This window comes from Rhipicephalus sanguineus, chromosome 1 (assembly GCF_013339695.2).
Source record: "Rhipicephalus sanguineus isolate Rsan-2018 chromosome 1, BIME_Rsan_1.4, whole genome shotgun sequence".
In the NCBI taxonomy this organism is placed as follows: domain Eukaryota; kingdom Metazoa; phylum Arthropoda; class Arachnida; order Ixodida; family Ixodidae; genus Rhipicephalus; species Rhipicephalus sanguineus.
In genome coordinates, this window is record NC_051176.1 from 20,113,017 (window position 1) to 20,130,921 (window position 17,905).

Sequence of the window (17,905 nt, forward strand, 5' to 3'; positions counted from 1 at the left end):
AAGTCTATTGAGGAGTAAGAGTTATGCTGCGTACTGTAGTAGGTCGGTTCCTTTTTATTAAAGAGACAGGCACCGGAGCTAACTAGGAAGTTTTCTATCAATCTGCCTCTTCCGTCGCAGCGGGAGTCTCCCCACAGGCTGTTGTGGGCGTTAAAGTCACCGGCTAGAATGTACGGTTCCGGAAGCTGGTTAATTAAACTGTAAAATTCTGTCTTGCTCACTTGACAGTTTGGCGGGAGATATATTGAACAGATAGTAATTAATCGATTGAAGAGAATCCCTCGTATTGAGACTGCTTCAAGCTCGGTTTGAAGTGTGATCTGTTGGCAGGCAACAGACCTGTCTACAATAATCGCCACACCACCGGACGAGGCATTAGCATTGTCACGGTCTTTGCGGAAAATAGCGAACTGTCGTAGAAAGTTAAATTGTTTCGGATTTAGATGTGTCTCCTGGACACAGAACACCTTAGGCTTATGGTTGCAGAGTAGTTCAGTTATGTCATCGAGATTGTGAATAAGTCCTCTCACGTTCCATTGCATTATCTGTGTGACCATGATGCCAGAATAAAGGAGGGTGTTCTGCGTCTACTAGAGAACATTGGGTTATCAAGAGTCCTTTTCTGGACACTGGATTTTCTGCTTCCCTTTCGGGGCGCGCTCGATAGAGCTGCGCCGGTCTTTAGGCACCAGAGGTGCCGGTGTTGTGTCCATTGCCTCCCGCGAGGCGCTGGACGCCCGCGCACGCAGGCTGACAGTCCGTGCTTCAGACCTAGCCTCGCGAGGCGTGGTCTTGAGGCCCGACGAACCTGGAGTCGCGGGACTCTGTGACTGAGTCGGTGGAGCAGCCTTAGCTACTGCCACCACGGGGGCGGGCGCCACAGCCAGCGGCTCGCTACAGGCGGGTCGTGGGAGTGACGCAGGCTGGTTCGACGCTGCCCCCTTACGCGCCGCATCAGCAAAGCTTCCTTTATGAAAAATGGAGCACCTTCTTCTGGCATCTTTATACGATATGTTTTCTCTTATTTTCAAGGTGATTATTTCTTTTTCTTTCTTCCAGGTTTCACAGGATCGAGAATATGCAGGATGATCGCCATCACAGTTTATGCAGTGGGCTTTGCCAGAGCAGTTTTCCGAAGAGTGGTCTTTCTCTCCACACTTTGCACAGGTAAGGCGGCCTCGACAGCTTTGAGAGCCGTGGCCATACTTCTGACATTTGAAGCATCGGCGCGGGTTTGGAATATAGGGTCTTACTCGGGTTTTGTGTAGCCCGTTTCGAGGGTTTCTGGCAGGGTGCTTGAGGCAAAAGTTATGATTAGATGCTTTGTTGGTATTTCGGTGTTCTCTCGTCTGATCTTTATTCTTTCTACAGTGATGACATTCTGGTCCTTCCAACCATCCAAAAGCTCTGCTTCTGAAAGTTCCAGCAAGTCAGTTTCAGAGACTACGCCTCGGACAGTGTTCAAAGATCGGTGGGGCGTTACTGTTACTGATGTGTCAGCAAAAGCTCTAATGTTAGCAAGTTTTTCATATTGTGCCTTGTCACACAGCTCCAGAAGGAGGTCGCCGCTTGCCATTTTGCTCGCTTTATATCCCGGTCCGATTGTTTGTGTCGGGATTGTTTGTGTCAGTGAATTCGCCACGAGGAATGGAGAAATCGCTCTTACTGGCTTCTCAGGTCTGTTGCTATGTATAACATGATAGCGGGGGAAAGACTCATTCTGCTTGAAAAGGAAGTTGACAGAGGCTTCGGTGCGCGCCCGCTTTGTGGCGGTGCGATCAGCTAGCAAGGGAAACGCTTTATGCATGACATGTATATTTCTTTCGGCAACAATGGCGGCCACCCACCACGGAGCCCAACGAGGGGACGGTACGAGTTTAGGATTACTTGCACGCGTCAGCCGTACATCATTGCTATAACCTAATGCGTCTAGACCAAGGTTGGCTATTTGCACAAGGTTAACCCTTGCCGTCAGGAAAAACGGAAGTTAATTGAAGAGAGGAGAGGACAGGAAAGATGAACAGTGAGAGAGAAAGACGAAGATGTGGGAGAGAGATAGGAAAAGGCGACTGCCGATTTCCCCTGGGTGGGTCAGCCCAGGGGTGCCGTCTACGTGAAGCCAGGGCCAAAGGGGTGTGTTGCCTCTGCCGGAGGGCCTTAAAGGTCCAATCACCCGGCGTCGGCTCAACCCCCAGGATCCCCTTTTCCCCGGACACGGCAAAGCCACGCACGGCGGGGCGTGGGGAGGGGTCGAAACCCCCCCGTTAGCTCGGGTCCGTGGTGTCGCTACACACCAAACGCCTGCTTACGCAGACGCCCCTGCGGGGCGGGCTTGGACTAGATGGCTTTTGGAAACTGGTCACAACAGTGGCTCGGTGTGGGCAAGTTTGTGGAAACATAACAATTGAGGACCAGGTATTGTTAACACTCATGAGACTTCGCTTAGGGCTTTTGTATTTTGACTTAGCACTGAGGTTTGGCACATCTGTAGCGCACACGGGTAAAATATTTCGCAGAATGATTGGAATTCTAGATGGCATTATGAGGAATGTCGTCGTGTGGCTGCCAATTGAAACAATTTTGGCAACAATGCCAAGGCAATTTTCTGAAAGTCAGTATGCCGACACCACCTGCATCATAGACTGCACGGAAGTCTACATGAAGCGGCCTAAGAAACTTTATCCAAGAGGGCAGACATACAGCCCATACAAGGGTTGTAACACGGTTAAATTCCGCGTGGCAATTGCACCAAGTGGCTTTATAATGTTTGTATCAAACGCATACGGTGGACGAGCTTCAGACAAATTTATTGTTGAAGAGTCTGGACTTGTTGAAAACTTGACTGAAGGTCATGTAATCATGGCAGACAGGGTCTTTAGTCTAAGTGATTCCATGAAGAGAAAGGGCGTGAAGCTCAACATGCCAGCCTTCTCAAAAGGCAAGCTTCAGTTCAGTGAACGAGAGGCAACTGCTTCGAGAAGGATCTCAAACCTGCGAATTCACGTTGAACGTGCCATCAATAGAATTAATGTATACAGAATTCTGAAGCACTCATTGCCAATACACCACAAGAAGTTGATCAACAGCATTGTTCTGGTGTGTGCCGGTTTGTGCAATCTGAAAGGATCACTTATTGCTGACTCGATTGAAAAAGATAAAGAGGAAAGTGGGAATTAGGCGGACCACATGCAAGACACAATTACTCTTTGGCATGCGAAAGTGCAATCATCTACATAGCCCATTATGAAAGTAATGCGCATGATTTTATTGAAACGCAACTGTCCATGGCAGCGCGGTAAAACTGGTCGGGAAATGTGGTGGGGTATGCGCCTTTCCAACACAGCCGGTCGCCAGTTCAGTCCGAGCAGTGTGAGCGGAAAGACGTGCCTCGGCGTTAAACTTTTGTTTCGCCTTTGTAACGGCGCGATGGAACGAATTCGCTTTCACACCGATAGGCAATCAAGTTCTATGTGAAGGTTGAAAAGAATGCAACGCGAACGTTCCAGATACAAGAGGCCTTCAAGGATTACTGCATTTCAAGGTCACTCTTTATGCGATTCGCATAAACAAAAGCAAGCTGCGGGAGAATGCCGGGGGCCGCCACGTATGTCAGCTGGCTACGGCGATGTTTTCCTAGAAGCGCGCCTTCAAAAATGCATAGTGGTGTTGGAACATGTCCTTCAGCGCCTCGTACTACCGTGCCGTGGGCGCAAGCCTTTGCGGGGACTCGAACCGCGGCGACGAGCTTGGGGCCTGCGATTTACGACTTGGAGTGCTCGCCACGCCACGGACTGCAGCTCTGCTGTGCGTTATGACCCAACGACTATGGTGTTGCAGATCCCGATGGCTGGGGGCATCCGAACACCGTGCTTCGACCACGTGAACGTGATCTTCGCTCGAGAGCTCCGTGAATGAACTTGAGAAGACCCTGTGCAGCAGTGTTTTTAACAGCCATGAGGGGAGGGTCCGAGGGAGACGGATTTCGGAACGTGCCGAGTGCGCATCGCTAATAAACAAACTGCATTTACCCAGCCTAAGTCTCCTCTCATCAGCGACATACGAGAGCCAGCTTTCTCAGTTCGCACCAGAAAAAGGTGCACACGAACTTCACTGTCACAATCCAGGATGTGGCACAAGGCATTCAAGAAGGGCCGGGAGGAGGTCGTCGATGAACCCCGTTCTGAATGCTCAACAATTGGACCAGAAACAACGAAAGTGTGGGTCGTGTGCGTGAATTTTGCGTTCAGACCGTCGATTGAGCATTCAGAAAATTGAGTTTGTACCATAGGAAGAAACAACCAATGCTACCTTTTTACTGGAGGTGCTCAAGAGATTGAAAAGCTGGGTGGCGCGCGTGAGGGCTGACATCAAAGACACAGTCAAGCTCCCCCATGACAACGCCTCCAGCCACACGCCCTTCATCATCACTAAATTCTTGGCCCAGAGCAACACCCTGGTGGTCCCCATTCCCCTTAAAGTCCAGACTTCGCTCCGTGTTACCTTTTTGTTTCCCTGAATGAAGAGAAAGCTGAAAGGAAAGCATTTGGAGAGTGTGAAAACATCCAAAGCATGTTAGAACGTTCCTGAGAGGCATTCTCACCGGGGACTCTCACGGTGCCGTCCAAGCGTCGGAGATACGACTCCGCAAGTCTACATACGTAGGGGGAAAGAATCTTGAAGAATTTTAATCATTTGTACAGGTACCATAACTAAATCTATTTTTCCCAGAAAATGTGCATTACTTTTATAATGGACCATGTATATATTTTGGATGCTGCGAAAGGAGACTAGATTCAGTAACACTGTGTTTTACCCATTGTGTTCCATATGCAGCACATGATATCAAGCATTACAAAGATGTCGTGACTGAAGCGTGCGAAAGTCCTCGCGAACTGTCTCTCTCTCTTTTTTTTCAATCTCAGCTACACCTCTAAGTGCTTGAGGTAAAATTTGCATGCTTTAAACATGGTTGCATGCACCGCTTGCTGCAGTGATATTTGCTTACATAAACAGAACTGTGTCAAGCAGAATTTTGATTGTATGCTTTATTGAAAATCCATTGCAAAAATAAAAATTCAATTTTACACAGTGCACACTGCAGCGTCTTTTGCTAGTACAAAATCCTTATATTCAGATATGTCTAAGGTGTTCTTGTGAACTGCATCAACAAGCCTTGGCAAGTAGTGCCTGAAGTAAAATTCTGACAGCCTTGAAATGTGAAGGCATACAAAATCTGCGTCAAAAGGCACTTCAACTGTAATAAAGTTCATAGCTGACCAGACAAAGAAATAACAGTGCGTGCGCTCTGTGCAGAAGATTATGAACTGGACTTGGTAATAGTAGCCATTTTTTCCTTTTTTATCAAGGTAGTATGATCCGTTTGAAACGTTTTTGACATCATACTTGTTGGATTCAAGAAGCTGCAGGCAGTCATCTACAAGTGGGCACTTGATTTCTAAGATGCCATCTGTACCAACTAAGCCATCTGGGCTCGCTGACGTTTCTAGAAACGGGTGGGTGGCGCTAACTACTGTGCCACAACGTTCAACATGAATACCAGTAGGACGCTCAAACATCTGCCTGGCAACAGGCTCGAACCTTTGGCCATGACTCGTTGCATTGTTTCCCCTAAACTGACTGAAGAGGCATGATTTCACGAAATTTTCTGGCGGAGTTTCTTTTTTTCGTGGCACTTTTGACACATTTGAAGCTGTGAGGCGCAGCTTACGGCTCGCTTTCCAAAGCCTTCCGGTCTGTTGGCATGTAAGCAGCATAAGATTTAACCTCACAGGTTCTTTAATTCTTACCCATTTGCCGTAAAATTCTGCGCACACATCACATGCCAACAGGTCGTCGTCGTCATGTGGACCGTGAATGAGCTTGGCTACATTTCCTCTAAGCTTAGTTTTAGCATGCACACTAGGTGACATTTTTGCAGTTACAGTCTGGTGCAGTAGACTTCCCTTTATGTCGAGAAGGGGTGCTATAACGGACTGCTGCATCTCTCTCACATACTGCTCATGAGTCTCATAGCGTTTTGCATTAACCTTCTGCCCTTCATGCTCAGACAGGTCTCTGAATTCCTTTCGCAGAGTAAAATCCATAACACCTATTTGTGCTGGCGTAACATTTCTTTTTGTGCCCTGGTTCCACTTGGCACTTCTGTCAGTGCAGCTTTCTCCAGTCAGGCCCCCTCGGCTGGCGAATTCTATCTTCCACAGGACTGCACCTTGTATCACAAAAGAGATAAAACCAAATCAAGTTGTGGGTCATAGGTCGGCAAACTCACTCATAAGTCAACTCACTCAGACTCAGATCGAGCCATGAGTCTGGGTCTGAGTGAGTCTGTGTGAGCAATGTGTTGGTGAGTGTGAGTCCGAGTGGCTGAGGAAAATTTTAGTGAGTCTGATTTCTTGTTGAGTTTAGTTTTATGGCGCAAGAGCGACTAAGGCTGTGCTGCGCCAGACACATGGTGGGGAAAGAACAAAAGCACTATAGTGAACAACACTATGGCCCTGACTATGAAATGTGTGCTCGGCGGTGACAAATGGGATATAATGAATGGTGTAGTTGGCTGTAGAGGGGCCTAAGAAAGCTAGTTGCGTAATAGCGTAATGTATATATATATATATATATATATATATATATATATATATATATATATATATATATATATATATATACTCTGATGATGATTAGTGGTAAAATTGTGAACCTGATGCGTGGGGTGGTCAATATGTATGGCTGCTGCGCGTGACTATCTTGTTAAAACCGTGAAGGAGTCTGAGTCCGAGTGAGTCCGGTTGAGGAAAATATTGGTGAGTCTGAGTCCGAGTGAGCCCTACGCGCAAAATATATTTCTTGAATGAGTCTGAGTGAGCTCCACCTTCAGTTGCCGGCCTATGATCCTATCTGCTCACCTATCTACATTACTATCACCCTTACATCGGCTTACGTTTACTCTCAGATCTATCCACGCATACTCCAACGCACAAGCGTTCGTACGCCACATCAATGTTTATTGATCAGAGGCGTGAGTTAGCGGGGAGTAGGGGTGTCATGCCTCGCCAATACCCGGAAACACTGCCGCTCCGGCGTCTCAAAGAATTACGTCATGATGACGTCACCGACACCATCTTGAATAATTTGCTAGTTCGGCGGCCTTTTAAAAGGGGCCGTAACTGAAGGTGAAATTGGCGCTAGTGTTCATGAAGATTCAAAATTAAAGCAGCCAATGGCAGCCTGCCGCCGTGCCGGCAAAGCCGTGCGCCCCGCGCCGGCCGCGGAGGCCGCGCGCGCGCCGCGACGCTAGTTTTGAATTCCTCGAAAGTTCCGTTGTAGCTCGAAGCGAGTGCTGAGAGCGGGCACCAGGCTGGCCATGCAGGGAGGCTATGCTTGGCGGACACCTGCAAGTCTCCCGTTGTGGTTAGCGGGTCATTGTTCGCTCTTGAGACTTATCGGAGCGGTCGTTATGTCAGCCGTGCTCCGTCGCCGCCATACAGGAGCCCGTCCTAGTCGCTGGCCTTGACATGAAGTTTCGTGATGTTCCGTTACATGAAGCGAGCTTTGGCCGGCGTGTAGAGTTTTCGTGGTGTTTTGCGTGTTGTGCGCTCTTGCCGCCGTGGTGGTTAACGGCACGCACCATTCGTACATCATGGAACGGTGCACGGATACTTCAAGACCGGCCGAGTTCCGCAAGATTCTTCGAGGTTCCGAAAAACTAAAGGTGAGCATGCGGCTTGCGTTCGCAGCCACACATTTACGAATTGCAGTTGGACAACACAGTTATTGTTTTTTTAATTACGGCTGAATCGTGAAAAGCACGATGTTGCAGTTAATATCGCTGTTCCTAGAAGGAATGAAATTAAAGAACTTGAGACTCATAGTTTAACTTTTGCGTCTATGACAGAACTGCGTGATGGAAGTGCGTTTTGCTTTTTTTGCCCGTTTATCACTCGCCATCGTTTAAATACGCGTTCCTGAGACTCAATAGGCAGTTTTAGAATAGCGTACGAAAAGCTTTGCGTTGGCTTTTCGCGCAACTGTCATGCGTCGTACGCTAACCGCTTGCGGGCTCCCGTAGTGACGGAAATAGCGAGCCGCAAACGCTAAAATAGCGTACGCTATTCTAAAACTGCCTAATGTATCGCAGCTTGCACTGAGCCGAGACGACGAAACTACGTTTGCCTCATGCGAGTGCGTAACTTGTATCGTTGGAATTAATAGTTTTCAATTGCTTTATTTCAGGACGGAAACGTTTTCGGAGTATTCGAGAAGGCAAGAACTGATGCGTTTGCCCAAGGAGGGGTTAACAGCTGTAGAATCAGCGCTCTGCGAAGTCTCGATCCGCAACTCAAGTGGATCAGCTTTCTACCCTGCCCCCAGTGCTTCTTCTCGGTGCGTGAATATGCTATGTACTTACGGCTAAAGAAGTAGTTTGTGTGTTTATATATTGTCTCTGTTATTGCCTATGGAAAAACCGCTCTAAGGATTCATGTGTAGGCATGAGACATGTCCTATATGCAGAATTTTACTGTTTGTGTTTATCACAATGAAGTGCTCAGTGTACCCAACATGACGTCCTCCCTTCAGTGGCGTTATATTCAGCTAGGCATTGCATTCGCGGTGAAAGAAAGCTGCGTATAGGCTTATTTCACCTGGTCGTTGAGTAATACGCTTTTCTTCGAATGTCATGTGCTGCTGCATAAACTGACCATGGCCTGCATCCCGTTGCCACCAACTAGCTTCAAGTAGTGTTCAAGTACCATATATTGTGTCTTGCTCTTTTTAGCGCAATGTACTACTTACTGTGCTAAATCTTATCTTTTTCATTTTGTTTATCTGGTGAAGGTGTCCAGCATTTCATGTATATTTGTGCAAAATCTGAGCAAATATGTAAGTGGTTGTTTTGTGTTTCGTATCATTTCAACGGTTAATAAGTAAATCATTGCAATATTATTTCATATTTACATATCTTGCGCTTCGTTATGTTTTTGTCATGCACTGACATTTCTTTAAACTACATGATTACCTCATCAGAGGCTCCTCTGCACTTTGCTCGGTATGCACCAAATGAAAATCGGTTTCTTATATGTGTGTACGTCAAAGGGCCAACACTTTCCAATGTGTTCGATTTTTTAATTTCTAAATTTTACAACGAACTTTTGTGTTTAGTCATGCACACACTGTGAATTATTCCCTTCTGTTCTTCTCCTGAACTTGTATCGTGCCCCATTACATGCAAATCTTGAGTTTCGGAAACAGAACATAAAAGAGGTAACAGAGATGTTGTAGGTGGATTCATCCTTTATGCTCTAGCACATGCTGGCTGCGGGCGAACGCGAATGCGCGGCCAAGCACAGCACGCGCGCGAGCGCACGCGAACAAAAAAAAGTCCCGGCGCGGGGCATAGGAGAGGAGAAAAAGCAAACGTACAAAATAAAAACGGTGCGCGGCATGGGAGAGGAGGAAAAGCAAGCGCACAACAAAAAATAGAAAGAAAACGGCGCGCGGAGAGGGAGGAAGAAGGGGTGGAGGCGAGCGGCTGTTGTTACTGTTGCCCTGACGACGTAAGCAACGTAATCGCTACGTCATCGCCCTTTGAGCTTGGCGGCCTTCTGCAAGGGGCGTAACTCAATAGCGCTCTCGGCGCTGTCGGCGCTTGCGTCGGCGGAGCGTTTGAATTTCGCGTCCTATGGGAGGTATACGAAGAAACCGACCCTTGCCCTCGCCCTCACAAATTTTCACGGTACGTTCTTGATCGAAATATCTCGTGTGGGTCTTATATTCATAAAAACGTCCTCATTGGACTGCAACCACTGATAACTTGTACTTCAAGGTACAAGATCAAAATGCACATCGTAGAGCACAGATTATGTGTGTTATTGGCATTAAAGAGCATGTACTCCATGATCGGGAAAGCTGACTTTACGCCAGCGAACTCATGAGTCGACTCACTCAGGCTCACTCAGACTCAGGTCAAGCCGTGAGTCTGAGTGAGTCCGGCTGAGAAAAATGTTGGTGAGTTTGAGTACGAGTGAGTCCGGTTGAGAAAATTTTTGCCGAGTCTGAGTCCGAGTGAGTCTGGTTGAGGAAAACTTTGGTGAGTCTGACATCAAGCGAGTTTTCAGAGCAAAATACATTTTTTAGGTGAGTGAGTGAGCTCCAATAATTTTGCCGACCTATGTTGGGATTAAAGGAGACCTGTGGCTATGATGAATTCGTTACTCCGTGGGAGAGTTATGAAGTGGTTGAGGTTTGCAGTGTGGTTGCGTGCAGCGCATATATATTATATATGATCTACAGATGGCAAAGATTATATTACTAGGCTATTTAAAGGCATTTGCCTCGTGCGTTTGCCTGAGACGACTCAAGTTGACACGAAAACGGTGCACTGACGTCATCATCTCAGTCGATGATGTCAGTGCTCCCCAGTCAGAGTTGCGCTCTCACATCAGCAGGCCTCTTTCTCGCACTGTACTTTCTTGACGTAGTGCTTTCAGCATAAGAAATTTGTCGCTGAGGCTTTCCCTCAGCTCCCCTGTCTATTGGTGTTTTCAATACTAAAGCCATGCCTAGAACTTTTTTCATCGCTCGCAGCGACGCCGACTGTCACTATTCGGGTTCGATTATGCATCTGACTCTTTATAGTTAATAAATTGCAGCTATGTGAAAAACGGTTTAAGTAATTTTAGGAACAGAGGTCAGTGCTAAAAAGCCATTGACTGCACTTACCAACGTGGCTGCACACGGTCGTCAATACAACCTTGCAGGAGCATGACCTGCTTAAGATGCGGCAGTCATTTCCTACGCAAACCCATGTATCGTATGGCCGGTCATAGTCTGCTTGTGACGGGGAGACTTTCCCTTTTATGAAACATGTATCTTTGTCAGCCTGGAAAATGAGGAGCTGACCCACTTTCCCGCTTACGACGTAGTTATACGAGTCTAAGCTCTTGATGGCTTGGACGTCCTCCAGGTCACAGGCTTTTGTTTTGAAGAAGTAATACGTAATGTGGTTTTCCTGCAGGGAGGGCCAGAGTTTCATGTCGTCTTTCCATTCATTTGCTGCGATAGAAAGAGGGTGTGGCAGAACACGGTCGCCTATGACGTGGAGGGGGAAAAAACGCGAATTACAATATCGCGCTACATGAAAATACAGAGACATGCAGAACAATGCTCTGACAGCAAAGTGTTATTAAAGGTGATCTTGTGTCTAGCGATAGCAGCAAATGCACTGCATGGTTATCGGGTGAAGAGTGACGTTGCTATCGGTCGCACTCAGCAGCAGAATATTGTGATAATGCTCTTAAATACTGAAACTAATCTAAAAAATTCCAAACTCAATCGAGGGAAAAGATTGCGTTTTCGGGTGTCATTGCTGCTACTCAACAAAATTCGTCATCTGTCGCATGATTTCTTTGCGTTGTCGCCATGTTCCATGTATGTCCATGCCACGAAAAAGCGTTTGTTATCCGCTTGGCATAGAATTTTTTATAGCACTGTGACAAGCGCCGAGTTTTCAAGGGAAGCGCTTGCAAACCAGATCACGATTATTTTTGCATGGCAGAAAGGCAACACAGATATTCGTTTTCAAGTTTCAAGTTAATTTTAGCTATTAGTACAAAAAAACATCATACAGTGTAAACATACAGAAGAAGGTCCGAAAGCACAACGCTGCAGGGGGACCTCCTGTTTAAAATTGAATAACAACAATTACTTAATTAGCAGTAACAGTGATAAAACAAGAAAACGAGGGAATTGATAAAAGCAACAATAAATCGGGTACAGGTGAAGAAAAAAAGTGGCGTATAATTATACATGTATAAATATACATCCAGTAGTTGAGAAAATACGAATACAATTGTTTTTTTAATAAACCAATATTAGAGCATTGTTTGATGTGTGATGGCAATGAATTCCATAGTGCTAATGCTGTGAAATAGGCAGTGTGGCGACAAAAATTAGTACAGATAGCAGGTAGTAAAAAATTTCCATTTGAAGCAAATCTAGTTCGGTTAAAGTTACATAGAGCATCAAGACAAAAACACTTGATTGAGCAGGATGGTTCAGTGACTTGAATAGCGTGATGGTAAGATGATATTTAAATAAACTAGCAGTAGGAAGTATGTCAAAGTTGTAGTAATGATGACGCACTAGTGCGATATGAACTGAAAGTTATTATTCTAATGGCTTGGTTTTGAATGTGCTGTATGGGAGATACGTGGGTGAGGTATGTATTTCCCCAAGTGGTGATGCAATAATTAATATGACTGTGAATAAAAGCATAATATAACTTGATTAAAGTCGAAGTGTTAAAGTAGTTACGTGCTCTAATTAAAATTCTAATACCAAATGCTAGTTTTTTGCGTAAGTGCATGGCATGGTTAGAGTATTTTACACTAGTGTCCAAGAATCATTCCTAAGAAAGAGTATTCAGCGTCAGGAGTAATGAGTATGTCATTTAGTTTATAGTGACTTGGGAGAGAATAACTGTTAATTGAGTGGAATATCATGAACTTAGTTTTCTTAGGGTTAATACTGAGGTAGTTAATGCGACACCAGTGTGGGATGCTATTAGATAATTTGTCCTTTAAAGAGTGAATGGATTTATCAGTGGCTAGTATGGTAGTGTCATCAGCATGAGAGCATCTAAGGCGAAAGTCTTAGATGCTTCATTAAACGCGAAAATTGACCGTCGGCGGGATGGTCAATGTCCAATATCTCGTGATGATGTGACGTCACAGATTTCCAAAATTTATGACATTATCATGATGACGTCATTGCCTCCGTGATCGCACCACCGATCACGGAGGCAGTGCAAAACCATCGGAGGCATGCAAGCTTTCGGCACCTTACCTAGTTTTGCACTGCCTCCGTGATCAGCCTACCGATCCCGGAGGCAATGCAATGAACGATGTCATGTGATGACGTCATCATATGATGTCACAAATTCTGACAATCTGTGACGTCACTGCCTCCGTGATCGCACCACCGATCACGGAAGCAATCCAAGGAAGCGATGTCATGAGATGACGCTGTCATGTGACGTCATTTCATCACATCGCCACTTTGCATAGCCTCCGTGATCGGTGGCGATCACGGAAGCAGTGCAATACTAGGTAAGTTGCCGAAGGCTTTCAGTGCCTCCTATCCTGGAAGCCATACAAAACCACGTTAGGTTCAGAAGCTTTCGAAGGTGGGCGAGGAGGAATAAGGCGTCAACTAAATAAAAAGATGCATTAGTCTCGTCTTAGGCAAATGCACAATGGATCCCGTGAGTTTTTCACAGCGATAGCTGTTATGAGGTCACAACAAGGGCCGATTCGGCCGCCGTAGTTGTCCGCCGCCGGTGTCCGTAACCACTATCTCAAGAAAAAAAAACTATAAAAATCACCGGAGAGGACGCCTTGAGCGGCGACCGGAGAAGAGTACACGCCGGTTGCGGCCGCCGCTGGACAAGGCGCGAGCATAAGATGCTTACTGAGCAAGCTCATAAAAATGCCCTTGACAGAATGGGGTTTGAACCAGGGACCTCTGCATTGTCAGTACAGTGTTCTACCACTGAGCTACGCCTGTTTTTTTTTTCTTTATTACCGTTTCACAACACGCACAGGAATAACGAAAATACAACAATAGACACAATGAAGCAATTCAAAGCAGTGCAACCTATGATTAGTTACATTCATAAGTGAACCGTTCAGTAACGGGTTGGAGGCTTTCAACAACGATCCACTCGTTACGCAAATCGCTTTGTTTGACGCCCGGTCGCGATTTTACTCCTCTAGAACGATCTAGAACTCATGTTCATACGTTCCTTACCCGACATGAAGCCTGCAACGGTATGTTTGCAAACAAGTTTCGAGCACGGGCGTGCGCAGTCAAAAGGCAGTCAAAAGGCACTGAGCTACGCCCGTCTCGAAACTTGTTTGCAAACGTCGTTCAGGCTTCAGTCGGGTAGGAATCGTATGAAATGATCTAGATCGTTCTAGAGGAGTAAAATCCGACCGGCGTCAAACAAAGCGATTTGCGTAACGAGTGGATCGTTGTTGAAAGCCTCCAACCCGTTATAGAACGGTTCACTTATGATTATTCATCGTCATCAGCCACCGCATCATGAATGTGCGCATAACGCCTTACAGCTGTGTGGGTACCTCGCCTCACCACAAAAGAACAAATAATGGCATAGTGGGTGCTTCCCTAATTCACAAAAAAGATAAATCATGGTGCAGTAGGTGCCATGCAAATTATTCCAGAAATCCAGAAATCATCTCTTCTAGCTATCGCTGTGACTGTGCTGCGCGTTTCGCGCAGACCTGGCGTTTTTTCTTCGCGTTACGAACAAGGTGCGCTTTGTTTACGCATAGCATAGCCAACAAAGCGATAAGACGTGCTTCCAGAAGAGATAAACGATAAAAGAAACAATGCATCACGACAACCGTTTTCGGTTCGGGTTGTCGAGACACGAATTTAATCAATAGCCTTAAACTTTCTATTGCTAGTGGCAATAAAACATATGTCATGGCTCTGTCGCAGCGCACAGCGACTGCATGCAGCAGTGTAACATGCTTAGTGGTGCTAATTACATCGCAGCCATGGCTCGCACTTGCCAGGACTCCTAATCTGATCTAATATTTCACATCATGACGCGCGGAAATTAATCCGTGCGTCTTCGTCAAACGATAATGCGGCGGACTCATTGCGACCATTATACCGCGATGTCTCGCAAAAGTGAAGCGTGTCCTCGTTCTGATGCGCGTTTTCCTGCTTCTGTCATGCGTACATAATACAATAGTGACGTACGCGTGCACTTACCAATTTTAAGCGTCAGCGGTCCGCCTGTACAGCAAGCCATTATCAGCTGTTCCCGCTTCGGCTAATGCCGCCATTCGCGGTGCCCGCAGTCCCCGCCAAATGCTCGCACCGCGGCGCCACCGTCGCAAGAAAATGGCGGCTCCCTTGAACGGCTCCAAATTCTGGTCTATAAACTACGGATTCAAAATCACTTTTGCCTCTTGCTATTTGCAACTGCGCCTACGTTTCTGGTTACTGAACGCCTGAGCAAGCGAGGCTGACCTTGAACACCTTCACATACCCTGTCGCAATATTTGCGGCAATTATACAGGTCAAATTGAAAAAAAAAAAGAAGCTTGTTTTTGTGCGTAGATAATTTCCCCCATATTTATGCCATTTCAGCGTTCATTTACTGCTGCCAAAATTTCCGCATTAATTTTTGTAGTAGACGCACACCGTCATAAGTACTGCCAGTTTGTTCAGTGATGTTTTCATTGCGGAGAGCATTGATGATGAAATCGGTAACTTTGTGTCTAATGACCCATTCCGAAAATTAGCTTCCCCATGTGCCACAGAGTTGGAAGCTATCACATGTAACTATACAGGCAAGTTTAGGCCACTATAGCATTGCGAAAATACGGCAGATTTGTGCAAATTGTTCTCGTTTAATCAGTATTTCGGGTAAAATTTTTGTTTGGGCGACAACTTTATTGTGACATACAAATATGAGTTTTATAAAGTTGCTATTGTAGGTTCTTGAGGCTAGGACGCAGTGATTAAGATTTATGACTATAGAGTAACGGCGGAAGTAACGTCCGTTACTTTTTTTTCGGTAACGGTAACGCGTTAACTTTTTTTATGGGTAACGCAGGGCGGTAACGCGTTCCTTTTTCTTTAACGTAACGAGTAACGTATTTAGTTACTCTTTTTCGGTAACGCATACAACACTGGTACTGTACACGCTAAAAACCTCTCCTATGATTTTGCCGCAGCGTAATTCAATTATCTAAATTAAATGTAATTTAAATGCAGTTATCATCACCATTTAGTGGTTTGAGCAAACGTAATGGTTTAGTACGTACGTAAAGGTTTACGTTTTGGCAGCTTTACTAAAACTCGACTTCCGGTAAAACGGTAAACGTAATCCCGTAACGGTAACGTAAAGTATACGTTCAAGCTAAAACTCCCTATTAACTTGCCAGTTCTCGTAATGCGATGGGCCCGAGAAGTACCGCTTATTTTCAGAGTGGACGGTCGGGGGAATAGCTGACCGCAGGTGCAGGAGTGCGTAAAGCTTCCACGTGTATGAGAAGAGGAGCTTCGGCTGGAGGCGCCACCAATGGTTGTACCAGCTGTCGTATCTCTTCGCGGACGGCATCCGTTAGTGCAGCCACATGGGGCTGGGGAGACACTGCGTGAAATTTTTGCAGCTCCTCGCGTACAATTCTGCGCACAAGCTCCGTAAGGTCTCTAACGGTCGTGACGTCCGGTATTGCCAAGGATGACCAGCAACATACTGCGAAAACCGCTGCCTTAGCATTCGCTCCATCGTTGTGGCTTCATGGAGACGAGTCCTGCAAACAGCTGCTTTTTCACGGCCCGCATCAGAAACTTTCTTGTCTACCGCGGGGTCAGCCCGCCGGAACAGCCATCTCCTCACCGAACATGGCAATAACAGTTTCGTTTGGTCTTTGATTCCCGGAATTGAGGAGACGTTCTGTATTCTGCGGCTGAGTACAAAACTTCGGCCACGTTGTCAAGGCACAATCATGGTTATCAAACCAAATGCGCGCCGAATCCTCGAGGTATAAGTAGACATACCGGAGCTTCCGATTATCGTCCCATTATCGTCGATTATCGTCCGATTATCGTCGATTGGCGACGGCAACTCGATCGTATTGGTTCAGCCAGTCTTCAAAGTCCTCGAAAGCGATCCCCATGGAACGGCCTTGGGGATCGCAGGGCGTTGAAAAGCCATGGAGCAGGCGAGGTCGCGGTCTGCAGAGTCTGGGTTGTCCTTTTGCCCGACAGTGTTGAGTTCCTTCGCTAGCCCTCTGGATGTTCGTATATTTGAGTCGAAATGTTTTCCTTTCAAGATCATTTTGACTTTTGTAAAAAGAAAATAGCCCGCTGGAGCAAGGTCAGGTGAACAGGGAGGATGGTTGAAACACGTCACCTGTTTCTTAGCCTAAAATATCTGTACTTCAATTGCTCTGTGGCACGATGCACTGTCGTGCAACAAGAACCAGTCACGCGAATGAACCATTGCCGGCCGGACCTGTTGAATTCTTTGCAGTAAGCGTGCTAAAATGTCTGTGCATTGCAGCATTCACAGTTTGTCCTCCTGGAATGACTTTTTTATGCAAAACTTCCCATTTAAGAAACACCACAAGCCTTGTCTTCACACGCAACTTCTGGATGCGGTTTTTTGGTCATGGGGAATTCTTTCCCACTGATGCCGCTGATTGTCTCCTTGTAGCAGGATCCTGCGCATGGAAGAGCGATTCATCGCCAGTTATGCCATTATGGGTCATTTTCTGCCAGTTGAACCCACTACTGACACGAAGATACCCTGTGTTCTTTTTGCTCTGTTGTCAGACTGCGGGCACGAATTTGTAACAAATCTTCCTATTCTCTAGATCTTGTCCCACGATCTTCCTGACAGTATCTTTACTGATATTTAGGTCCTGCGCTATCATCCTGAGGGACTTACAGCGGTTTTTTGAAAGCTTTTCCCGCACTTTTGACAGTACTAACGGTTACCGGACGGCCAGGTCAAAGGTCATCCGTGACCGTCTCCCGGGCCTCACAAAACTGTCGATGACATGCACAAATGTTCGCTCGAGAAAGAGCGTCAGTTTCGCAAGCAGTTTCAATCATGTCCGTGGTCTTTGTGGCTGATTTGCAAAGTTTCACGCAAACTTGATGGCGACTCTCTGCTCCACTACGCTATCGATGACGAAACAACGAAATACTGCTCACTGAAATCAATGTAACTCACAAAATTCCACAATTCGTGATTTTCTTCACACAATGCACAGCACCACTCCCCACTAAAAGCCACAAACAATAAGCGCTTGGGGGCTCCATTGGCTATCTTGCAGTGTTGCCA

At 46.3% G+C, this 17,905-nt stretch overlaps 1 protein-coding gene across 1 annotated transcript; it reads right to left on the minus strand.

Moving 5' to 3' along the window:
- Window positions 1-5,048: 5,048 nt before the first annotated feature.
- Window positions 5,049-6,221, minus strand: LOC125756975 (uncharacterized). The gene has a single exon (XM_049412060.1). It carries the CDS (start codon window positions 6,102-6,104, stop codon window positions 5,082-5,084), a length of 1,023 nt encoding a protein of 340 aa, XP_049268017.1. The 5' UTR covers window positions 6,105-6,221; the 3' UTR covers window positions 5,049-5,081.
- Window positions 6,222-17,905: the final 11,684 nt, after the last annotated feature.